The 25434-nt window shown below is 43.1% G+C and overlaps 1 protein-coding gene across 5 annotated transcripts in view; it reads right to left on the bottom strand.

Annotated features, from left to right (window-relative positions):
• Positions 1 to 2890: 2890 nt before the first annotated feature.
• The window catches only part of sbf1 (SET binding factor 1), a 66522-nt gene continuing 43978 nt past the window's right edge, over positions 2891 to 25434 (bottom strand). For 4 of the 5 annotated variants that reach the window (XM_020601280.1, XM_020601284.1, XM_020601282.1 and 1 more), the window contains 28 exons: positions 24531 to 24738; positions 23910 to 24022; positions 23476 to 23625; positions 23056 to 23124; positions 22730 to 22891; positions 20781 to 21046; positions 19312 to 19484; positions 19119 to 19192; positions 16809 to 17001; positions 16592 to 16719; positions 16315 to 16484; positions 14609 to 14745; positions 14152 to 14359; positions 13840 to 14036; positions 13320 to 13457; positions 13066 to 13161; positions 12722 to 12796; positions 12050 to 12222; positions 10869 to 11045; positions 10641 to 10742; positions 10368 to 10553; positions 6615 to 6741; positions 6355 to 6485; positions 5731 to 6075; positions 4762 to 4967; positions 4423 to 4510; positions 4188 to 4319; positions 2891 to 3894 (listed from right to left, as the gene is read on the bottom strand). In XM_020601280.1, the coding sequence (XP_020456936.1) occupies positions 3796 to 3894; positions 4188 to 4319; positions 4423 to 4510; positions 4762 to 4967; positions 5731 to 6075; positions 6355 to 6485; positions 6615 to 6741; positions 10368 to 10553; positions 10641 to 10742; positions 10869 to 11045; positions 12050 to 12222; positions 12722 to 12796; positions 13066 to 13161; positions 13320 to 13457; positions 13840 to 14036; positions 14152 to 14359; positions 14609 to 14745; positions 16315 to 16484; positions 16592 to 16719; positions 16809 to 17001; positions 19119 to 19192; positions 19312 to 19484; positions 20781 to 21046; positions 22730 to 22891; positions 23056 to 23124; positions 23476 to 23625; positions 23910 to 24022; positions 24531 to 24738 (4323 nt within the window). In that variant the 3' untranslated portion in view covers positions 2891 to 3795. The remainder of the gene's footprint in view (positions 3895 to 4187; positions 4320 to 4422; positions 4511 to 4761; positions 4968 to 5730; positions 6076 to 6354; positions 6486 to 6614; positions 6742 to 10367; positions 10554 to 10640; positions 10743 to 10868; positions 11046 to 12049; positions 12223 to 12721; positions 12797 to 13065; positions 13162 to 13319; positions 13458 to 13839; positions 14037 to 14151; positions 14360 to 14608; positions 14746 to 16314; positions 16485 to 16591; positions 16720 to 16808; positions 17002 to 19118; positions 19193 to 19311; positions 19485 to 20780; positions 21047 to 22729; positions 22892 to 23055; positions 23125 to 23475; positions 23626 to 23909; positions 24023 to 24530; positions 24739 to 25434) is intronic. The other variant, XM_020601283.1, reaches the window with a different exon arrangement.

Consider the following 25434-nt stretch of genomic DNA (forward strand, 5'->3'; position numbering starts at 1 on the left):
CTCAAGAGTAGTAGAGAGTCCAGCCTCTCTTGAGGAGTAAGGTTCCAGAGCCCAAGCTGTGCGTGGAGGTGAGCCTGACTATATCTAGTCGGTACCTCTCAACCTCCTGCACAAGCTTGGGCTCCTTCCCCACCAGTGAGGTGACATTCCATGTCTAGTCTCCGTGTCCAGAGATCGGGTCGTCGGGGCCCCTGCCTTCGACTGCTGCCCAATTCACTGTGCACCGGCCCCTTACTTGTACCAGCATGAAAATAAAAATCCTTAATGCTTTATTTTTCACTCTAAAATAGATATTTTTGTCTTTTTATCTGAGGTGAAACCTGGTGGTTAGCCAATATGCACAGACAACACAGATGAACATTTAAACCCACAGTTTTTATTGGGATTCTAAAAACTATACAGTGATTATTTTGTGATGGAGAATAGTGCTGAGAAAAAAAAAAAAAAAAAAAACTCCAAAAATGAACATGTTGTATTGTTGTTACTTGAGCTGTTGTAGAGTTACCAGTGAGAGATGAGTAAACTACAGTGGAAAGATGAACCAGGTCTGACTGGATGTAGGCTACAGTCAAAACACAAAGACAGCATCTTCTGGCCGCTGCAGGGATTCCTGTTGGTTGGACCATCTGTCCCTAGAAGGGAGATTATTTTAAGACAGACAAGGTAATCTGAAATTCAATGCAAGATTGTGTTGTATACTACACTTTTCTTCATCACCTGACCTCCAGCGAACAGCAGTGACTGCCTGTGTGTGCCTGTTGGTATGAAAGTCATCACAGGATGCTACACAGATGTAGCTATAGCCTCTGTAACATGATCAAGTCAACAGAGCAGGCAGGCACTGTTAGGAAACTTTTGAACTAATCAATGAGACCTTGTCAGTCAGAGCACACAAAGGTACTCCCAGACTTTGAGCTGTCCTAGCTCTCTTGCATTGTAACAAACAGATCTGGGTAAGTGATTCACAGAAACTGTGACTTTCCACTGAGCTTTAAAGAGCAATTTAAACCCAACAGCAAATATTTGCTGATCTTTTGCTAATTAATTGTGAATGCCTTTTTTTGTAAACTGAATATTTGTGAGTTTTGGACACAAACTGTGACAGGCATTTTTCACAGATAAATTACTCCAGAAAGTAATTTGTTGCCGTCCTTACATTTCTGGAGTGATGTCACAGTGTCCTCCAGGGTGTGACATACACCGTGACATCACTGTTGGGTGTGGTCAGAGGTGCCTTTCTGCCTGTTTTTTTTTTCTTCAGCTCATATTATCAAAAACATATTAAACTGAATTCATATTTCTGTACATCTGCCATCTGTTTACAAACTATTTTTGACTAGATTGTGTTCTTAAAATGAACGTCCCAATGTTCTTCAGTTGGGAACTCCTGACAAAGTTCATTTTAAGCAGCCTGACTTGTTCCAATATTCTATCTTGCAACTGACTGATCAGCCTAAACGGAGTGCATTAAACTAACAGTGGGCCAGTCAGCAGAAGCCAGCGCCACTAACGTGATGTGTCCGTTCAAATTTATCTGACTGTAGTCTGCATTCAGAACATCCCACTACTGTGGGAGAGCAACACGGTCAAATACAACCAGAGGCACCATTTCCACTCATTAACAGTTGGTACTGAATGACAGCCATGCTCACTTGATCTTGTAAAATGATCTAATTAAAAATGATGAGTGTGGAATATAGACTTAACAGCCACTCACCGGGCTATTGTTCATTTTAATTTTTTTGTTAAAAAAAAAAAAAAAAAAAGAGAAGCATTAGTCACATTCATAAAGAAACAAATGGCACATTGATTTCCTAATTTAAAAATAAAGTGGTGCTCCAGGAACTTTCTGAGGAGTTAAATAAATTACTACCATAAATGTTACATACAAATCTGGAGTAGTATATACAAAGGAGTTATTAAATCTACAATTTCAAATGTTATGTTCAACAAAAACAGCAGTAGAACATATTTTACATAGCAGGGTTTATGTTAAGCGTGGGTCTGAGTGGTTTTTATGTGCAAAAGAGGGGTAGGGGGTTGACAAACCATTAAAAAAGTGACAATGGTTGAAGCCTTCCAGCTAAACACAGCTGTACAGTTTCTGTACAGCACTGTAACAGACTAGACTGGTCTATGTACAGGTGTGTCAGTGCTGAAGATGACTGTCGACATGAGGTGACTGTTGATGCATGTGAAACAAGCGCAGTGAGCCTCCCCTGCATCAGATTTGTATCTGAGACAGTAAGAGACAATGATGGGACCTTGGATGCATGTAACCAGTGTTCACACACATTTGTTCACATTCTCTTGTCCCAGCATCATTAAAGGGAAACTATTTTTCAGCTTAGCTCTTATTCTAATGGTGTTCATTTTGACTCCGGGTCATGCTAACTTTGCAACACTGCCTCCATTTGTTACATTTCAGAAAACAGGAGGTCCAATTTTAGTAAGTTTGATTTTCAGCGTAAGCTGTGCAAATCTCCTAAAGCTTTCCAGGTAAATTTAACAGAGATCATTTCCTTATCTTGAAATCCAAACAAAAGTAAACAAATTAGCCCACTATATTAGCTATGAGAGCTGACTGTGCTGTCTTCCAGGGTGATCACCCAGCTAACAAAACTAGCTGCCTGCTTGCTCATTTGCACATACCAGTGTGTTTACATGTGTAATGTTGTGGGTCACTGCTAAAGTAAGCTATATGGATAACCACGCAACTAGTCTGCTAAACCAGCTGGGTCTTCCTGATGACCAGATGACCTTGCAATTAGCACTAGTAGTTAATACAGGGGGCTAATTTAGATGAAGACAAGACTTCAACGCAAAAGAAATCCCTCCTTTTCCTTCAGCGTCCCTTAAAAATGTGAATGTTAATAGTGGTTGGATTAAAAAACAAACAGGTGAAGAGCGCAGCAGAGTTTAGCTTAGTTTCACCTTCTTTGTAAACACTCAGTGACAGTTCACAGACACTCCTGGCTCTCCTGGTTAGATCTCTATGACAGATTCATGGCTTTCACAGTATATCGTCACCATCTGCTGAGGGCAGCTGATGAGCATTGATCTCTCTCTGGCACAAATTTGAGATTTTCCAAAAGAAAAAAAGACAAGGAAATCCTTCATGAACCATTGAGGAGCAACACACTCTACTTCCTCTAAGCCTAATTATACTTCGAGTGGGCTTCATCAGACAGTGAGAGGCAAAGACAGCAGAAACCTCCGAGGACAAAGACAGAGCATTTGCTGTCACCGTGTGTGTTCCTCAGGGGCTGTTTTGGTCAGTCAGTCAGTCTTAGATCCTTCTCTGTAGCAATATTAAGTTCTGGGGCATGGCTGGGGTGATGGACGACTGCAGCTCCTCCGTCATTCTTCGCAGAGAGGTCTAAAGGGCCAACAGGGATAGTGGGAGGGAGAGAGGGTTGTGTGGAGAGTCTGTAAAGATCTTCATGCTAGTCAAAGCTGCAGGACACCTCACAGAGATGCAATGACATGCTGTGCATACAGACATCTAGGGCACATAGTGGTCAGACCATCGCGGAGGTGAGAGGACAGTGAACGGTTCTTCAGGAACATTTTTTCTTTTCTTTTTCTTACTTTTTCTAGAACAAAAACACAAATATTGTGGTGCGACATTTTTAGTTCAACATTTGTGAACAGAACAGATCTCAAGTGGTGAAAGGCCCGTTCCTCTCTCTGTTTTGCTGGGATTGGCCAACAGAGGCATCTGTCAGGTGCACAACACTGCTTATTCGTTCCTAGTTCCCTTGCTCCTTTAAGAGTCCAGCCTCATTACTCCCTCTAGGCGTCTGAGAAGCAGCTCTGAACACTGTCCATCCACAGCTGTGCATTCACGCTGTCCTGGGCACAGAAGTTGTACACCCGTTTGGTCGTCTTGAGCTAAAATATATATATAAAAAAAGAAAAGAAATATAAAAAGATTTGTTGCAGCTCTGTGCACACATCCATACACTAACACAAAACTTAGGGACAGAGATCACCAAATTCACTGTGGGACACATTTTTGCCTTCATACCACTTCAGGATAAGCATGAATTTCCCTGTTCTTTGGCGATGATGCTTTTCTGTTGTAGATGCGGCTTGGGTAGTGGCAGAAAAATTTTATCATGTATACACTTGCTCTGGCCTTGTCATGTGACTGCAGTAAGAGGCTACAGCTCAGCGTGACTCACATCAAAGAAGGCTTTCTCCTCGATGTTTTTCGGTGCTCCATAGGCAGGTATTCCAGGAGCAATGGACTCCACCTCAGCCAGCTCAATCACCCCTTTGCACTCCTTGTCCTGCCTGCTGTCGTAGTATCTCAGCTGGGAATAAGGACACATTGTTGGAAACGAACCATTCTCCGTGCACAGGTTATAGACTTGGATTCAATCATTGCTCCACATATTCATTTTCAGTCCTGCTTACCTGGTGTTTTGTTTTGTCCAGCACAAACCACCGTGGTTTCCATGGTTTCAACAATGCCCCCCTTTTGTACAGGATGCCTTCAAAACTCCTGATGGGGAAAGGTGAAAAAAAAAAAACCCCACACATTTCACATTTTCGGTATTTATCTGACACAGGTAATTTGATGGTGGCCAAACTAGTGACATCTGAGTTAGTTGCACAGTGTAAGACAACAAGGAAACATGAAGTTACTTCATCCTTGGCCAGTAAAAGCCATGACTTTTGTTCAAAGATGCAGCAGAGCACATTGCTCACAGGGAGCAGTTCCATTCTGGAGTGCCAGCGGCGTGCGGTACAGACCTGTTCTCACTCTCCGTGCTCTGGAACTGGCTGTAGAGGGTGCTGGTACTCGGCCGACCAGCGACAGGCGTGGAGGTGGCCCTGGCCTCACAGTCCAGAGCCAGGTTGATAGAGGATCCCATGCCGCTCTCCTGCAGGTAGACACCCTGAGAACGCCGCTGGTGGCTCAGGTTGGATGGCATTAGGAGGGAGCTGGAGAATGACGGCTGTTGAGGAATAAGATAAAAATGATCAGTGTGAGCTTCCAAAACTTCTCCACAGGGCATCTCTGCACAAACACAGGTGGTTTATTTGCTTCAGAAGCACAGTAGAATTTCTGCAACTGGCAAAGTCAGTCTCATTCTTTTGAATCACACCTTTAAAAAAAAAAAACAAACTGGCTGCATTACCATGCAGATGATGTATTGTTCCAGTGCGACATATTACTCACCTCAACCAAGTCTGTGTACGTTACTTTATCATTAAAAAAATGCTAATGCTGAAACCTGCTTGATTGATATCTGAAACGCGCAAAAATCACAGCAGGGTCCTTTAAGTCCTTAGCTGCTACTTAACTGCCAAAAGCTGTCAGTGTGAACCATGTTCCAGTTATCTTGATCTTGTCATTGAACTGAATCTGTCATACAGTTGTTAACTGTCAAATGTGTTATAGATGGTGTCTAAGATAGAGGTGATGATCAACAGCACACAAATGGAAACAGTGTGCTGGAAGAGTTGTCACATCAAATGTAAGATTACACACAGACTCTATTCACATATTTAGCTGCATAGAATATATCTGTTTCTTCCTGATGCTCCAGATGTAATATAGTGAGGGCACATCAGCCCATTCACTCCTTCACTTGGCTGATCTGAGCTCACATAATATTTATCTGTGACTGAACACAATTGCATCCAGTTTGACTCATGACTCAGTTTGTGCTCTAGTCGTGCAGTTCTATGGCTAAAATACAGAAATCATCTTAGGACCTTGCTCTCCAGTTTGGTCTCAGTTCTTTGTGTGGTCTTGATTTTATCCCACACGTCCTTCCATTTTTCTGACGTCTGGCCGAGCTCAGCCTCCAGATTCTGTAGATCCAGCAGCAGCTTGGTGATGGCATCGGGCACGACCTTGTTCAGGTTGTCGTAACATGGCCACACGATGTGCCGCTGTGACTTGGGCCCGGTGGTGTCGGGTTTCTCCAGCGTCTCCTCAGCCATGTGCTCCTGCCGGCCCCTCAGCTCCCAGTCGTAGGACGGCCCCTCCGACAGAGTCTCCTCCATGTAGAAGTCCCACACCTTCAGGTTGGAGATGAAGGTATATGGCTTCAGCACCTGGAAAACACAATCATCTACTTTATATTCACCAACTAATGAGTCCGCTTTGTTTCAGTGTAGCTTTAAATCAACTATGATCTTCGTTAACATTACATATTGTCTATCAGTGTAGCTTTAAATCAACTATGATCGTCGTTAACTAACATTACATATTGTCTGTTCTTCAAACCACTATTTGTCTCTGTCTCCTGCTGCCATTTATTTCATGACATTTCTTTTTTTAGTATCACTATGATGGAACAGACAAATGGTTGGGTGTCTGTGCAGGGGCCTCACCTCCTCCTCTTCAGGTGAGAACATGTAGTTGTAGAAGATGGGGGTTTTCTTGTTGAGTCTGTCGATGTAGTCCCACACAGACCTGCACACCTGAGGGCTTTTCCTCTCACCTTTCTCCTCAAAAAGCACTCCTGCACACACAAAGGACTTGTCAGAACTACAGAAACTGCAGGTATGACTGTGACCCTCTTTCTGACGATGAATGGCAGTGGAACTACTTCTCAAAACAAAATGTCTCAGAGACGGACAAATGTCCTTACCATGCTCGATGCGTTCATAGTCAGAGTCGAGAAGGAAGGTGCGAAAGCGGTTGGACACGTAGTGGTAGGCCAAGAACTTCAGGTAGTATTGACTGAACTCAAACTCCATGGGGAACTGGAGGTGGGTCTGATTGTGGAAAGACAAAAACACAGGGAAGGAGACTGTGATCACACATTTCATTCATTCACTTTTCTTCTACCAGCTTCTACAGATGCACCCACTCAGTATTGCTCTTCCCAGCTGAATGGGTTTCAGTAGGCATGCAGTTCAATATTTGTCAATATTTGTTGACAGTCCACAACAGGCATATTCTCAAAATGACACCAAGTATCAACAAAAACCAAGCAGTAAAGTAGCTGCTACTTATTGCTTTTTAATTCTCATATTTATTAAATTACATTTCTATTTTTCATGTTCCTCTCTTAACTAGTTAGCAGCCAACACAGAGTGCGATCACAATATAAACTCAATATAAAGTGCACAGTACAACAGTAAATACAGGACCCGACCATGGCCAGGTCTAGCCTGTCTGATCCAGGGACACAGTGGAAAAAAAAGTCAACACACCTTTGTTTTAACCCAGTTTAATGTGTTTGAACATTTGTTATTTAAAACTCTTGGAGAAATGCTAATTATTGGATCTTTACTGTATATTTTAGGGCAGACTAGAGGTGTAAAAATAGACTGATACAAAGCGATCCAAGAGTCAGATTGAAGGTTGCATCTGTGGAAAACCACTAATGCCTCTCGTGTCTGTGTCTGTGTTCAAACGCCTCTTTCTTAATGATGCAGGTCCAGGAAAAATGCCACGTACAGTACAGACAGCTACAGGAGCAAACAGTGCTAGTTTTAGCAGCTACCTCGAAGTGCAGAACATGGAACGCTTGTGTCGAGTAGCCTGTACCATGAGTACCACAGACCTCGCATTTAGAAGTGATATGGAGGCGACACATTGTTGAACCAATGGAAACAGTACAGTCTGCTTGTGAGGGCAGTCAGCTTGAAGCAAGTAACAGTGTTAGTGTTAGCAGCTACTTTCAGAGCACATCATCTGATAATTCCACCTGGTTGGGTTGAAGTCAGTAGCTAAAGTTATAGGCTAAGCTATTTCCTTTGCAAGGTCACTACTGAGTTGTTGAAAATGTGAGATTTGGGCAAATGACTGTCACTGAAGCTGAGGCACACAATAACGAGTCAGCAGGATTTAGGTGAAAAATGAATTCCAGCTCTGTATGATGAGGTGAAACAGCAGCTGGAGGTTTACTGTTCACCAGTGCTCATAGTTTACTATTGTTAGAAAGAGTTTACGTCATATTTAACTATTTGGCTTTTGATGCTTGAAATACAAAACTTTTTTGAGGAAACACTGACTCTTTTTAATTTTATACCCTTAAAAGGTACTTTAGTGTATGTATAGTCTTTCAAATAAAACCTAAATTAAAACTGAATATCTTCTGAATTGTACTGTATCATAAGGTTTTTGTGTCTAATCATGGATCGTGTATGGAGATATGTATCGCATCGTGTGAGGGGGAGCGATACACACCCCTAGTCCAGACCTAAACTCAATAACAATCAACTACTGCCTTCTCATGAGCCATTGTTACACAGATCAAGTAGATAAACCTGTGGAGTAACAAGAACAGAAAAACTGAAGCAAGGAAAAACAAAACATATCCAAGGAACATGTCCAGAGAAGTCTAAACTACTCTCCCTTTCTCAAACACAATACCACGACCACTGCCTCAAATTAAAAGTCAGAGCAGGATTCAAAAGGAGACTGAACTTGAGCCGCTGATGTCTCAGTACTGCCCAATGTGCCCCCACCATACTCCCTTCTCCACCTTTAGTGTAGGAAAATTAATGTTATGTTGCATCAAAATACACTCTAATAACGATATGTGCACTACAAAATGTATCAGCATTTGCAGTTTAGTTGCATAGGCTATGTAGGAATGTAATTTTTAGAAGAGAGTGTGTGTCTTTTTGACCAAGACTGGCCCTGAAACGCAGAAAAACAAGTCAGAGGTACTATTCAGGAGAGCATGAAAGAGTAACAGACATTTGTCTGTCAGCTTTATTATTTGAGAGATTTATAAAGTAAGATGAACATGTTCTGGCTACAAACACAAACGACAGGTTTGTGTAGCATGTGCCCTCAGTCCACACCATGTCCACCTTCTTTTTATAATCAAAGCTCTGATGTGTCAGACAGCAGGGTCACAGCTCTGGGGCCACTAAAGCTAAACATTTTGCATGTTGTAAGGACAACAAAATGCACATCACTCATCACCAAACAGACAGTGATATATACAGTGAGAGAAAGCAGAAGAGAGCTGACCTTTAGTTTATCATCAGGTGCTTTATTGGAAGTGAAAATAAATGGATGTGTGCAATGCAGCCCTTCTAGACCCACCTGGTGCACACAGTCGAGGAACTGCAGGAAAACGGGGGTGAAGCCACTGCTCTGGCTGCCCAGCGTGTGTGCTCCACGGTGACCGAACCTGTGGCCGAACGACAGCCACTCCTTCTCCACCAGTAGCCGGAAGCCGTCAAACGTTCTGTAGTAGGGATCAGATAGCAGCTGCACCAGAGACACCACCTGCACAAAGACAGCATGCCACACTAATCCTCACTCAGACAACAGTTGTCTGCAAAAACGTGAGACGTTTCTGGATGTCAGTCGAACCTGTGTGGTGACGTCCCAGCCGTCCTCCAGGCTGACCATGACTGATGAGCCCGTATGTAGAAGTTCCACCACCAGGACAGACACCTGGAGCACTCTGTGCAGCTGTACGCACACAAACAGTGTCAGAACCAGTAACACAGCAAAATCACAAAATGATCCAGGACAGTAAATGTACTGCCCTGGACACACACACACACACAAAATGATGGGAAACCAGTGAGCACTAACCAGAGCCATCCACTCAGACTCTTCCAGGCAGCGCAGGAAGCTCATGTTGGGATCAGAGGTCGGGGAACTCGGCACACAGGCCTTCATCAGTTTTTTAAAGCTGTTTTTCACCTGCCGTACATCACACACCTCGATGGGAACCACCTCCCACTGCTGGAACGAGTCCTGCTTTCCTCCCTGAACACAAAACAGTACCAGTTAGCTCACCATTCACTTCATCTGTCTTCCTTTGTGCTTGTATAGTCCATAACCACATGTAACAGGTAAAGGTGGGCATATAGTTAACAAGTGGCTAACAGCTTCTAAGTCTGAACAGGCCACTCTTAATGACTGTTTCCACAATTCGCACAGATTTCTAGTCCTAGACAGTCGGGAAGGAGCACACACACCTCAGGACTGATCAAACACACTGGACAACACAATGACTGTAACGACGAAGTTCTGGCAGCAGATGAGCCTGTAAATCCTGCAAGATCACACCAATTCTCATGTCTTTGTACCAAAGCAATTATGGATGGAAAACTTTGATTTAACAACATAATGCAATAACTACCAGTGGCACGATGTCTTTAAAGGCATATAAGGTCTGAGCAGGACATTAACAGAAGGTTAAAATGATCAGTCAGTGCAGTAAACTGCTGTTAGGGGTGTTAACAAGGCGGCGCTGTGATGACTGCATCATTACAGGGGGATACATGGTAAGAGCAGGAGCCGTGCACAGACCTGTCACGGATTGGCCATGGTTCAGAAGAGAGCTGACCTTTAGTTTATCATCAGGTGCTTTATTGGAAGTGAAAATAAATGGATGTGTGCAATGCAGCCCTTCTAGACCCACCTGGTGCACACAGTCGAGGAACTGCAGGAAAACGGGGGTGAAGCCACTGCTCTGGCTGCCCAGCGTGTGTGCTCCACGGTGACCGAACCTGTGGCCGAACGACAGCCACTCCTTCTCCACCAGTAGCCGGAAGCCGTCAAACGTTCTGTAGTAGGGATCAGATAGCAGCTGCACCAGAGACACCACCTGCACAAAGACAGCATGCCACACTAATCCTCACTCAGACAACAGTTGTCTGCAATAACGTGAGATGTTTCTGGATGTCAGTCGAACCTGTGTGGTGACGTCCCAGCCGTCCTCCAGGCTGACCATGACTGATGAGCCCGTATGTAGAAGTTCCACCACCAGGACAGACACCTGGAGCACTCTGTGCAGCTGTACGCACACAAACAGTGTCAGAACCAGTAACACAGCAAAATCACAAAATGATCCAGGACAGTAAATGTACTGCCCTGGACACACACACACACACAAAATGATGGGAAACCAGTGAGCACTAACCAGAGCCATCCACTCAGACTCTTCCAGGCAGCGCAGGAAGCTCATGTTGGGATCAGAGGTCGGGGAACTCGGCACACAGGCCTTCATCAGTTTTTTAAAGCTGTTTTTCACCTGCCGTACATCACACACCTCGATGGGAACCACCTCCCACTGCTGGAACGAGTCCTGCTTTCCTCCCTGAACACAAAACAGTACCAGTTAGCTCACCATTCACTTCATCTGTCTTCCTTTGTGCTTGTATAGTCCATAACCACATGTAACAGGTAAAGGTGGGCATATAGTTAACAAGTGGCTAACAGCTTCTAAGTCTGAACAGGCCACTCTTAATGACTGTTTCCACAATTCGCACAGATTTCTAGTCCTAGACAGTCGGGAAGGAGCACACACACCTCAGGACTGATCAAACACACTGGACAACACAATGACTGTAACGACGAAGTTCTGGCAGCAGATGAGCCTGTAAATCCTGCAAGATCACACCAATTCTCATGTCTTTGTACCAAAGCAATTATGGATGGAACCAGCTTCCACTGTTTATATCTACAGTATCTATCCATGTTTTAAACTTCAATTTGCACTGAAAATGACAAAAAAGGAGGAAAAAGGTGCAGTGTGTGTGAGACCTGGATGGAGAGGCATGGACAATGAGGACTGTACAGCTGCAGCGGAAACTAAAATGTATCAGTCCTGTTGTGGTATGTGTTTGAATTAAGTTAATGTTGTTGAGGTGTTCATTCTTCTGCCACAGCTAAGTTTCCCCCCCACTTTAGTTGTCCAGTGCACTTTGACACTACCGTCCTTTTTGATGACCGTTCTTGAGACTTCATGGTTACCTTTTATTTATTTATTTACGGGTTCATCTCCCTTGGGCAACACTCGCATGGCGTCACTGGTCTCCAATTTTAGTTGTAAATATTAAGCATGTTTTAAAAAATCTTAATCTTAAGCAGTCGTTAAGTGTGTGCGCACCTTAAGATCTCATCCCTGCTGATGCACTATAAAATAATGAGTAAAAACAGTCCTACACTCTAAATGGGAAGAAGGACAAATTGCCATGAAGAACTCTTAGTTTCCTGGGAATATTTTCCATGCCCTTTTCATGTGAGGCTTTACATCCGTATGAGCATGACCAAAGGGCCTGACAGCGTACAATTTAAGGAGCATTATCTGTCATAGATTACCTTAACTTGGCCCTTGTCTCCGATAATATAGAGGTAGGCCTTTTGCTGGCGGAAGGACAGCACCTCGCTTAGCCCCCCGTTGGGCTGTGGACACTCTTTACCAGCCAGACGTGTCCCCACATCTGGGTTGTAGGCACTTAGACGCCCGGTACCTCGGATACTGCCCCATTTACCTGAAATACACACACACACACACACAGACAAAGTAGTTTTTTTTTTTTTTTTTCATAAATCATGACATAACTAAATCACCAAACCTATCGTCCTTGTTAAATGACCATTAAAGAATGATTCCAGTTTACCTGTAATAAACTGGAATTGCCCTTTAACACACACTGATGTGTGTAAAGTCCACCGCTACTAATAGCCATGCTGCTAGACAAGGCAGAAATGACTGTGGACTATCCAGTGCAGTCTGCTACATCTAGCTGACTGACAGCTACATGATGATTAAACTGACTGTTGTTGACATTCAACAGAGAGGAATCAAACAGGAAACAACAAACAGACGTGAGCAGACACAGCAGCCTTCTGATGAACACAAGCGGGAACATCAGACCATTAGTCCGCAGAGACAGCACACAACCAGGGACAACGCCAAACACCGTTGCGACTGTTAAAGAGATCTGATTGGTTAGACAGAGGTGGAGGGAAGGGTGTGACCTACTGTACCTCTAGGAGGGTTCCTGGCCTTGCCAGACACTTTGGGCTGAGAGAGGGAGATGACTTTCGCCTTTTGACCCAGAGCTAAGGTCAAATGACAGAGATGGCCCATTAACCAACAATGCCACACAATGGAGGCTGGTATCACTCGCGTGCTCTCTCTCTCTCTCACACACGCACACATACAGATCCTAAACACGAGCTACAAGGGATGGACCGACTCATTCATCATCCTGCGGGTCCTGCCCCAGTTTCAGTAACAGATTTCAGGCTTAAAACACAATTTACTCATTTTGTTTTTGAAACCAGGACTGTGAAGGACCAAGTGATACAGGAGCAGCGTGGAGTCTCACCTCCTCTGCTGAACGTTCCAGGAACACCCTCTTTGGTGCCCATCACCTGTTTCATCAGGGCACCGATCTTGGGCTGCCTCAGTTTATCTGATGAGTCTGTGGATTCAACAAAGCAACAGCTCTGTAACTTCAGGTTAGATGCTAAAGTGTCACCTCAAATGTGTTTTAAGATGTTATTATCAAAGGATCTCACGGCAGGGATTCTGGCTCCCCTTAGAATAACATGTCATGTCAGTGTGTGTTCATCCACCCACCAGAGGTGCTCATATGTGTGGAGGTGAAGCTGCTGAGTGTGTTCCTGCCACTGCTCTCAATGTAAGAAGGCATGGAGCTGATGATAGCCTGCAGGTATTTCTCTTGCTCTAGACTGGTGGAGTCTGCCTGGGAGGGCCCTGCACAGAAAGAAAACACATGAATAAACCTTGGTGTATTAGGTAAGAGGTTTTTGTTGCAGGTTCAATGAAGTGGCATATGAGCAGCGAAAAACTGGTTCCTCTACACTTTCTGGCAAGGGCATCTTCATCTCTTGCATATAATCCTGATCACTAGGGTCATATCATCGGTTTGTTTTCATGGCACTGTACTCTGTACTTCTTTGGACTCCTCCTCCAGTGGACTGTAAAGGACTGATAAGAAAACGTATCGACATACTGTACGCATGAAACCAATCAAGACATTTCCAAAAAAAACATCAGCAACATTCCACGGTTATTTAAAAGTTCAAAGTTATAAAGATCATAAACCTGATGCATAAAGCAGACTTGTTTTTCTTACCTGCAGCAGGAGCATTGGGAGCCTTAAAGAAGCCCACGACCCCCTTAGCGTGGAGGCCTGCAGAGCGCAATAGGACGGCCTTTGTTCTTGAATTCCTCCAGCAAACCACAGGGAAGCGATTCTGTCGGTAGCACCGGCAGATTCTCTGGATGGTTGAGTCTAGGATGCTCTGTGGCACTATCAGCAGGCCAGGGTAGCTGTGACACAAACACAGACACACACACACAGTGTATTAAGCACAGCCGAGATGCTATCCATGTACATTACCAACCTGTCACTGCTCATCTGTCTGTCTCCCCCATGGGCTCTTACCTCCTGCAGACGGTGTACATGCGGTTAACTGTCGTAATCCTGAAGGGCTCGTTTTTGGAGCGTGTTAGGCTGTTACTGAGCGTGCCCAAACCCAGACGCTGGTAGTCACGACAACAGGCTCGCTCCACCACGTTGCCCATGGTCTGTTTGTCTGATGAGCGGATGGTGGAAGAAAGGGTGAGGGAGCTCTGGTCCACATCCTCTGACACTGAAGAGACACAGGAGAGCTCACTGCATGGTCCTCAATTCAAAAAGTACAGATGACATATCTTTGTCAGCTGGGGTAAGTCTAGTTGAGATTTCAGTGAAGTGGAAGTTAAGTTCAAGTGTGCACCCTTTAAGCAGTTGAACTATTAGTGTTGTGTAAGCAGTTAGAATGTCAGCAGAAGTCTCAAGAGGGGGGGTAGTTGAACTGTTAGTTGATGTACAAACTTGAGAAGGCCTGAAAATTGATTACCTGAGATTTCATCCTCATCTAGCTCTGACTGGAGGCTGCTCCTGTTCTCCCAGGTGGGGGGAGAATACTTCTTCTTGGTCACATACTGCCGACCGATGGTCCTTTTGGCACTCTTCACCAGATTCTTGGAAAGGGTCCTGGAAAAGACAACGTGGGAGGACCAAAAGGAAATGGTGAGCATTTTTAAATAAACTAAAGTTGCTGATTCAACAGTGTGTCCCATTCACAGTTTCTTGACATCAACTTCCTGTTGGGTCTTTTAGAGCACAAATGTACATTCAGAATTAATCCGTGTCCAACTTCCAGCTGACAATGAGCTGATCTGACTCAATATTCATCTCAGTGCGTCACTGAATTCACTGGTGTGTTGCTGGTTTAGCATGCCACAGGGCCACAGTCAGAGTTAATATCTATGAATGGAGTTTATTTACACACACACACACACACACACACACACACACACACACACACACACACACAGTGCAGAGACAGAAATAAAGGGGCTGATAAAACAGCTGCCACATTTTCCACTGATGCATTATTCAAAGGCTTCTCTCATGCTTATTTCATTGTCCAGAAAGGAAAGAGGGGAAAAGTGTGTGTGTGTGTGTGTGTGTGGTGTTGGTGGTGGTGGTTCCCACTGAGAGTTGGTTCCCACTGTGAATAAGGAATAGAGAAATTAAAAAAAAGATCGAAAATTAAAACGTATGAGACCTTAGGTCAGATCCTGCAGTCATCAGGACAGTTGTAATTAAATATCTGATGCTACATAACATCATTCGATGATTTCTCCGAAGGTCACAGTGACTTCAATGACAGGAGAAGACTACAGCAATATTTTCTCAAACTAGTGTTGTAAATGGAATGTTTCCTCTTTTGGGAATTTACTCTCACTGTATATATCTGTGCTTTCTTATTTGTTGTTAAAGGAACAGTTCAACATTTTAAGAACTAATTAATTTTCTTGCTGAGAGTTGGAAGAAAACTCTCTCATATGTAGGTTAAATATGACGCTACAGGCAACAGCTTGTTAATTTAGCTTGGCATAGAGAGTGAAAATTGGTGCTTTGTCCAAAGGTTAAAAAACAACTACATGTTAAGTGTAATGTGTTTAACCTGTACAAAAACCAAAGCGGTTTTACACGTGGTGTTGGTTGGAGTTTCTGGTGCCTGCCTGGCAGCCTTAGTGGTGGTAGCACACAAATATACATAGCAACCACGGCAGTGAAGAAGAAAGGACTGCAAGATATAAAATACTGACGTAAAGGATGCAAATGTTTTATGAGGAAATGGTTAAAGATTCTGGAGAGAAACATCAAAAATAAACAGAAACTTGTGTTTGTTGACAAGAAAACTGCACGGCACCTGTAAATTGACATCACTGATTTGTGATGATTTTAACCAGCTATAAAAGCAGATCTTGGGCTGGCAGCCTTGAGTGAATTCATGTACTGGGCATAAGTGTTCTGTGCTTGACCGACAAGATATGACAGTGTCAAAGGTTAGGAATAATTTAACAGGCTGTCATTTCCTTCATAATATTAACGCTAATGTCACTGATGGATGGTTTCTTAGAGCTAAACTGGAGGTGTTCTTAGTTCTTTAGTTTCTCTTTCATTAAAAACATTTGATGCACTGACAAGACTGAATTCTCAAAACTTTTCTGCCAACTGACATTAATAAATTCAGCACAGATGATTCCTTACTTGAGTGACTGGTTCTTGTCCTTAGTTTTGTGCTCCACCAACTTGCCACTCTCACCCGTGAAGGCGAAAGTGCCACGGATGTACTGAGGATAACGCAGCTTGTGCAGATGCTTCCTGAAAACCTCTGCCAGGTCTGATGCAACCTCCTCATCAAATGCAATCTTCATTAGCTACAGTGGGACAGAGAAATGTTGAAATCAAAGAAAAAGAGCAGTAAGCACAGAAAAGAGTAAGAGGGACCTGACATTTATGACTGGAGTTGAGGATGTAGGAGTACCTGGAAGGTGCTGGATCGTAGCTGGAGCCCCTCCTGGACAAACTGGTCCATGGGTAAAGTGACTGAGAGCCTCTTCTCCTTGGTCAGAGAGGCAATGGGGAACGAGCGGGTCACCACCTGCTCGCCCACTACAAGAAGGCGTGAGACAAAATGCTGGGGTTTAGAGGATGCACTGATTTGACCTATCAACCTAACAGTGTGAGTGTGCATGTCTCACCCAGTGGGTCTGTAGGCGTGCCCTTGAAGATGAGTCGGTAGGTAGTGAGGAAGATGGCGCCCTCGGCAGGGAGCAGCGGTGGACCTCCCATTTGCCCTGTGGCTTCCTCTCGGCCGTCTGGAATTAGGTGAACCCTCATGCCTTCCATCACCAGTTCCTCGCCCGGCAACAAAGTCGGCCTCAGCAGCTTGGGCTGCAGGAAAACAACAAAAATAAGAGAAGACAACAAGTTGGTTTAATGTTGCAGCAGTGGAAAGAAGTTGAAATCAATCAGGAAGTGAAACCGGAGGATTCCCACTGTAGCACTGATGTTTTCAGATCTCTTTTCTTTCTCCTTTCCTCCTTCTTTAAATGTTTGGCTGAACAAGGTGATCTTCACCTGCTGCCACAATCTTCCTTCATAAATTCAGGTTATTTCTACATGCATGAGAAATGAAGGACGTCTAAAAACAAGAGTATACTGTATGTACTCTGCATACACTACATCTACTCAGGAGATCCGACTTCTTTTTTCTTACATTTTTTATAAAAGGAGGCGTCATGTGATGTAACACACACCGGGAGTGGCACAAATTCAAGACAGGACTACTGAAATGGGCAAGTATTTCAGTATTTGATGCTTTTGACGCGTGTCAATCCACAATGTGTGTGAAAAAATGAATTAGTCCTAAGTAACTGTCAATGTTTTACCCGTCTTACCCCTAATCAACACGTCCATATTAGATCTGATCAACCTCTCTCTATTAACAGGTTATGTTCCACAGGCTTTTAAGCTTGCTGTAATTTAACCTCTACTCAAAAAGCCTAATCTTGACCCAGGTGTTCTAGCCAATTATAGATCGATATCCAATCTCCCCTTTATTTATAAAATTTTTGAAAAAGCTGTTGTAAAAGTCTGCAGGTATATATATACATATACACACACAGTCTGGATTCAATGTATCTATATGTAGAATGTAAACCTACAGGTATTGCACTGAGGGTTTATTGACCAGACATGTATAATAATAATAATAACAGTAAGGTCTAGACCTTACTTTGTAAAGTGTCCTGAGACAACTTTTGTTGTGATCTGGCGCTATACAAATAAAATTGAATTGAATGACTTAAACTAAAAGACGAGTATGTGGAGTCCTACAGGAGAATGTATGTATTGATATTGTGAGACCAAAACAATCATTCCACTCATGCTTTTACAACCATGCTGAGTTACTGGCTGGACGACCAGCACTGTCTGGAGAGTTAGAGTAAAAAACAATGAGGCTCATGTTGAAATAATAAGCACATCAACCAAGCTGAAATGCTGGGGTCTTTCTAAGTCTGAACAGGCCACTTTTAATGACTGTTTCCACAGCAAACATGAAGATAAATGCAGAGAAAGAAGTATATAATAATATTCATTTGGGTGTATTTATCCACTTGGACGTTTTTAGATTTCTTAAAAAACACCAGGACTGTTGTGTTTTGAGTCATTGCTGAGGATCAAAAAGTGTGTTACAGGACTCTCAGTGGGCTGTTGAGCTTTTCTAAATATGAACAGTAGAAAATATGAAGCTGGCTTTGTTCTCTGGCCTTTCACATCACTTCCTGTCCCCCAGTGACATCTGCAGAGCTTCCTAAGAAGCACCACCTCTGACAGGAAATGAATTACAGCTTTGATCATCTGATTCATTGTGTGTTGCACATATCTACATTTCAGCTGCAGCTACACAACAGAAACAGGACAGAGTTTCCACTGTAGACATTTAACTGCTGCCACCCCAGTGGGAGTAAATTCTAAAGAAATGTGTTTCTGTTTTTGCTCATTTCCACTTCCTGGTACTGTTCCTTAAATGCTCAGGATATGAACTTGCTTGTTACAAAGGAAAATGCGAGCACAACCAGGAAAACCTGCTCACATGGAGCTCAATTAACCGGGGGCTGAGCAGTTGCATGTCCCAGTAACAAGCCTTTAGTGAAATGACAAAACATGCCATGCCAAGCTCAGCGTCGCACAGTCCCTCTCCAACACAATGCATAGAGGACTAACACCACCCTTCAGACTGAAGGCACTCAGGTCTGCAGCAGCTCAGGGGGCTAGAGCTCCACTGAGCCTTAGAGACCAAACAGCACAGCAAGGGAGGGCAATCATCCAGCATGCACTGGTCAGATGTGCTGTGAGTCACACAGTTCTGTCTCTGGTAGACAGACATACCTGCCATGACACTGTGAGTCTGAGCTGTAGGGACTGGTGGAGAGGGAAGTGGGCAGGGCTGGCTGAAGTTCTGTATGGCCTTTGTCCAGTGGGACGTAAAAATAGGAATTGGTTACCTTTTGGATCTGAGGCAGTCTCTTACTCTCCCTGTGGACTGCGTCTAACGTCTCGATGTGCATCTGAACAATATCTGCAGGGAAAAACACAGAAGGATGAAGACAGAACAGACATGAGAGTGATGTTTGCTGTGATGCTCTCTGTGGCATGAAAAGAAATCAGGGAGCGTGGCATGTCCTGGTGCTTCCATACCTGGTATCATGGTGTGGAGAGCTTTAAGGTGCTCATTGGTCACGCCGCTCTCATTACACACTTTGTCAACAAAACGGTTGATGAAGCGCACCACAGAGTTGGCCACATCCGAGCTCTCAGCATCTTCAAAGCCGCTCTCTGTGTCATAGCTCTCAGCCATGCTGCCTGCAATGCTACAAGGCAAAAAAACTGCATGAATATTGGATAAAATGAAGTTTACTTAACAGACATTTAATAGCAATGACTGGACGATAGCAGTTTTTTGAGGGAGGAGAGTCTTTACTCAACAGGAATTATGTGTTTACAGGCAGAGCTTGAGATTTTAAAATTCACATCCATCCTCATGAATCTAAAGACATTTCAAATCTAAAAATGGAAATGCACTTATTACAATTTTTACAAGTCTGACCTGCTGATTCCAATCTTATTTCTTTCTATGAACTGTAATTGACAGCATAAACAGACATTTTGGTAACTTTTCTTAAATGAAAAATGTAATTGTAATAAAATGAAACCCTGTAGTCAAGTTTCACATTTTCTGTCTTTAACTCACTTTTTATTTTTTTTTAACAAACCTTGAACTAAAATGAAGTACAATATTTATACTTTTCCAAATACAAGTAGGTTATAGCAACAGAAAAAATGTCTTTTACTACTGAGGACACAGTGTTTGCTGTGTTTTACCACAGGTTGGATACACAGTATGTGTACTATAGTACATTTATTTCACGTGTACTCGGTAATTCCCTCATTGTGTACTAACTGTCAGTGAGTTGGACGTAGTTTCCCTTCTCCGTGGTGTTTCTGTATCCTCCTCTGTGTGCCGTTTGAACCCCAAGCGCTTCCAATACGCAAGTGAACATGTGCCTGGCACAGACATGAGGTGAGCCCTGCTCAAGGTGCATGCGAGATGCTACTTGCTGCACATGCTTTTGCTCTGGACCATTGTGTGCATGACAAGGACTATTGTGCCTCTAAGACTGATCAGCACAGAATGAGAAGTCTCAGAGTGATCTGCTGGTCACAGTGAAAGCCAGTCACTCTGAAAACCGCCCATTCCCGATCTCCGCTGATCAATCGGTGCAACTCCATATAAAAACGTTTTAATAACAAAAACAATGCTACGCTTCACAAGAAGACTATATTAAACATACTAATAAGTTTACTTTGCTGCTAAGGACATTTTAAATGAGAGCCTGACTGATACATAGACGTGCTGATTTTGTCAGAAGTTTAAGCTAATTTCAGATAAATCATAATGGCATTTAAAATGGCCGACAAGTTACTTAAGTAATTAATGTAATGGTAATATGTGATATTAATACAGTTACAACCAGCCACTGTCAGAGGATTTCTAAAGCAAACCATACAAGAAGGATAAACAACAGTCACTACTTGTCCTTTAAAAGCCTACCTGAATAATTTTATTTTTATTTTAGGTACCCATGAAGGCTGGCAGCTGATCGTACCTGTTGGTGACATAGCTGTTGCTGACACTCTCTACATCTCCAAGGCCTGAGCTCCTCAGCAGGCGGTTCTTGCTGGTGTCCAGCGGCAGCAGTAGGTAGCTCATCCTGTTGGCGTAGTGAATGGCCTGGCTGAACACTGTGCTCTCCTCCTTCTGTACACGCTCTGTCTGCATTTCCTTGCTGAGCGTCGGCCACAGTCTACTCTGCTCTGACGCCAGCTCCAGGGCGCTGATTACCCTCTGACCACCTGACCCATTCTGCTGCTCCTGAGAGCAAATCAATCATTAATGATTCATCACCCTAAGGAAAATACAGTGGTGTGAAAAAGTGTTTGCCCCCTTACTGATTTCTTATCTTTTTGCATGTTTGTCACACTGTAATGTTTCAGATCGTCAAACAAATTTATATATTAGTCAAAGATAACACAAGTAAACACATCATGCAGTTTTTAAATGAAGGTTTTTATTATTAAGGGAAAACAAAATCCAAAACTATAGAGCCCTGTGTGAACAAGTGTTTGCCCCCCTGTCAAAACACTGGTTTATCGCACCTGAGTTCAATTTCTCTTGCCACACCTGTTCGCAATCAAGAAATCACTTAAATAGGACCTGCCTGACAAAGTGAAGTAGACCAAAAGATCCTCAAAAGCTAGACATCATGCCGAGATCCAAAGAAATTCAAAAACAAATGAGAAAGAGAATAATGGAGCTCTATCAGTCCGGAAAAGGTTATAAAGCCATTTCTAAAGCTTGGGGACTGCAGTCTCCTTCAGGATATTTTGGTACACAGCAGAATTCATGGTTCCACTTATCACAGCATGTCTTCCAGGGCCTGAAGCAGCAAAACAGCCCCAGACCATCCCATTACCACCACCATATTTTACTGTTGGTATGATGTTCTTTTTCTGAAATGCGGTGTTACTTTTACGCCACACATAATGGGACACACACCTTCCAAAAAGTTCAACTTTTGTCTCGTCTGTCCACAGAGTATTATCCCAAAAGTCTTGGGGATCATCAAGATGTTTTCTGGCAAAACTGAGACGAGCCTTTATGTTCTTTTTGCTCAGCAGTGGTTTTCGTCTTGGAACTCTGCCATGCAAACCATTTTTGCCCAGTCTCTTTCTTATGGTGGAGTCATGAACACTCACCTTAACTGAGGCAAGTGAGGCCTGCAGTTCTTTGGATGTTGTTGTGGGGTCTTTTGTGACCTCTTGGATGAGTTGTCGCTGTGCTCTTGGGGTAATTTTGGTCGGCCGGCCACTCCTGGGAAGGTTCTCCACTGTTCCATGTTTTCGCCATTTGTGGATAATGGCTCTCACTGTGGTTCGCTGCAGTCCCCAAGCTTTAGAAATGGCTTTATAACCTTTTCCGGACTGATAGAGCTCCATTATTCTCTTTCTCATTTGTTTTTGAATTTCTTTGGATCTCGGCATGATGTCTAGCTTTTGAGGATCTTTTGGTCTACTTCACTTTGTCAGGCAGGTCCTATTTAAGTGATTTCTTGATTGCGAACAGGTGTGGCAAGAGAAATTGAACTCAGGTGCGATAAACCAGTGTTTTGACAGGGGGGCAAACACTTGTTCACACAGGGCTCTATAGTTTTGGATTTTGTTTTCCCTTAATAATAAAAACCTTCATTTAAAAACTGCATGATGTGTTTACTTGTGTTATCTTTGACTAATATATAAATTTGTTTGACGATCTGAAACATTACAGTGTGACAAACATGCAAAAAGATAAGAAATCAGTAAGGGGGCAAACACTTTTTCACACCACTGTATGACAATGCTCAGCAAGCTGGGAGACTGAATTATTTGTCTGCTAGCAGTGGAGAGATTTCTTTATTTTTTAAATCACAACAATGTGCTAAAATAACACTCTCATCATTTCTTTGTTTACTCACATCACATCTGACAGAGGTGAGTACAGTGTAAACTAAGTGCTCACCAAGCTGTTCTGCTGCTCTCCGTCCACCGTTTCCAGGTACAGAGCCCTGATGTGGTTCTGGACATCACTGTAGAACATGGCCTCCCAGAATTGCATGGTGGTCCACACCATGTGTTCCTGCACACAGCTGTAGGCAAACTGAGTGATGCCTGCCCCCAGTTTCTGTCAAAGAAAAGAGATTTTTGAGGAGACCATCTACTTTACTTTTCAGAAGAGCTCAGTGACAGACAGCATGAGGGACATCCCACACCCTGTCCCCATAGAGTGGTTCTTAGCTGAATTTGGGGAAAGTGAAATGACTTTGGTGATGCTGGTTATGAACTTACTCTGCAGAAGGCTGTGACCAGTGGAAGGAGGGCAGCTGCAATGCCGTGTTCATCCATATGTGAACAGTCCTGAACAAAAACAGATAAGCACCACATCACACTAGACCTGAGACACTTCAAATGATGTCACAACTTAATCATATACCAGAAATGCATCCAAAATACAATATCTAAGGATTATTGTTAAACTATTCGTTACAATGTATGTGCTTCATTTCGTTTTTGAGCTCAAATCATATATAATAACAATCATTTTCATTTATTACTAAAAGGAACAAACAAGTAGCTGCAGACGCAACATAAATGCTCCCTTTATGTTACTGAGGTAATTCCTCTTGTAGTTTACAAAGCACATTTAAATGTTGTAGCTGAAAACACTTTGTGTTTTAGCTGAGGGGTTGTAGTGTCTTCAGGATGTACCTGTAAGGTGCAGTTCATCATGCGCACAATGTAGTCAAACTGCTGGTCATCCAGAACAGCCCGGTTCTGTAGGACATGTTGACTGAGCTCCTGGGTCAAACAAATACGGGCTGCCCGACCTTTCAACGCTCGCAGTACAGCTGGCATTAGCTGGACAAAGAAGAAAAAAAGACCCCACTATATACACCGTACACAATCACTTGAAAAATCTGAGCCTTTAGCAAATGGCAAGCTTACAGTGCATTCTTGAACTTAAGGCTTGAACCACTAGAAAGCAGATCCTCTTTTTTTTTTTTTTTTGCAAGTAATGAAAAATTTACTTTAGGGTGACTTTTTCCTGAACAGGTGGTAAGTTGGTATGCAGTGTTTTGCAATAGGATTCAATAAAGTGTATGCTCAGTCAGTCTGGCCCTGCAGAGATGCATCACTCTCACCTTCTTGGCCTCCAGCATCTTGTTCTCGAAGATGTACGTGATGCAGTTCCTGACCACCTCCAGCCTGCGGGCGCTGTTAGCTATCATGTTGCTGTTTCTGTCCACAGTGTCTTCTGCAGAGATGGGGAATAGTAGGTGATCATTCATCACTGCAGTACTGAATTCAACTGCATTAAACACATAGTAGGAGACAGAGTGTGTAAATGAAAGGTTTGCACAGGAAGTCTGAGGTGCAAGGGAAGATGATGAACTTGGTGTATAGGTTTTACAAACACCCACAAAGTTTTATAAAGCTTTTACCACTAACACCTTTGTTATAACCATATGCTTTTTCTAGTCTTCATATTTTGACTGAATATAGTCTGGGTTCCCAGATATTTCAAGTCTTGCAAAGTACTGTGTCTTTGTAAAAGCATTTTTGCACACTTTCAAGTATTCATTGATGATACATAGCCGTTTTCTGTTTATAAAGAGCCTTTTCCACCTGGTTTCTGGTCATTTGTGTGACTTAAAAATGGTTTCACAAGCTAAGAACATTATGTTTATAGCATTCAGTGACTGAATGCAATTACAGACTAACACAAACGCAGTTTCAGCCCCTCAATCCTCGTCTTAGCTCACCCAATGGAGGCCCAGATGGCACCGTGCCCTTGAGCTCTGCCTTGACCACAGGAGGTGCAGTCTTGAGCTTGGCAGCAGCGTGGTCAATAAAGAGCTGCACCGCAATCTCATCCAGCACAGGGAAGGATTTCTGATTCTGTACAGGGTTCTGGCAGTTTTCTGATGGTCGCTGGACTTTGTGCATCGTCACAGTGGGGTAGGGATTCTCCTGAAGAAGGGGAACAGAGAATCACAGTAAAAATAAATAAATAGAAAATAAGGAGAAGACATATAAACCTAAATCTTGGTGGTGGAAAGTAAGGAACCGGACAAACTCAAAAATACAGTCATGTGCAAAAATACTGGCACCACTGCATTTCTGTCAGATAATTTCTGGACCAGTTCTCCCAGAAATTTGTTACAAACACAAATTCTTTGGTATTTTCATGTGTATTTCTTTTGTTTGCATTGGAGTACCACATAAAAGCAGAGGGGGAAAAAGCCAAATTTGATCCATTCCACACAGAACTCCAGAAATAGACTGGACAAAACTGACACATTTTCAATATCATCAGAGATAGTTGTATTTCAAGTATGTGTTGCTCCTTTAATTTGTAATGAAACTCACCTGCAGCAATTAACAGGTGCTGGCAAAATACAATTGCAAACAGTTAAAAATGGAAAAAGGTTGACTCAACCTTTGTGTCATGTGGACCACACTGAGTATGAAGAAAAGAAAGAAGAGCAAAGAATTGTCTGAGGATGTGAAAACCACAATAGTGGAAAAGCCTGGACAATCTCAAGGCTACAAGTCCATCTCCAGAGATCTGGCTGTTCCTGTGTCGACTGTGCGCAACACTGTCAAGAGGTTGACAGCCCATGGTGCTGTAGCTAATCTCCCTGGACGAAAGAGGAAAAACTGATG

This window comes from Monopterus albus, unplaced genomic scaffold, assembly GCF_001952655.1.
Source record: "Monopterus albus unplaced genomic scaffold, M_albus_1.0 scaffold51.1, whole genome shotgun sequence".
NCBI lineage: Eukaryota > Metazoa > Chordata > Actinopteri > Synbranchiformes > Synbranchidae > Monopterus > Monopterus albus.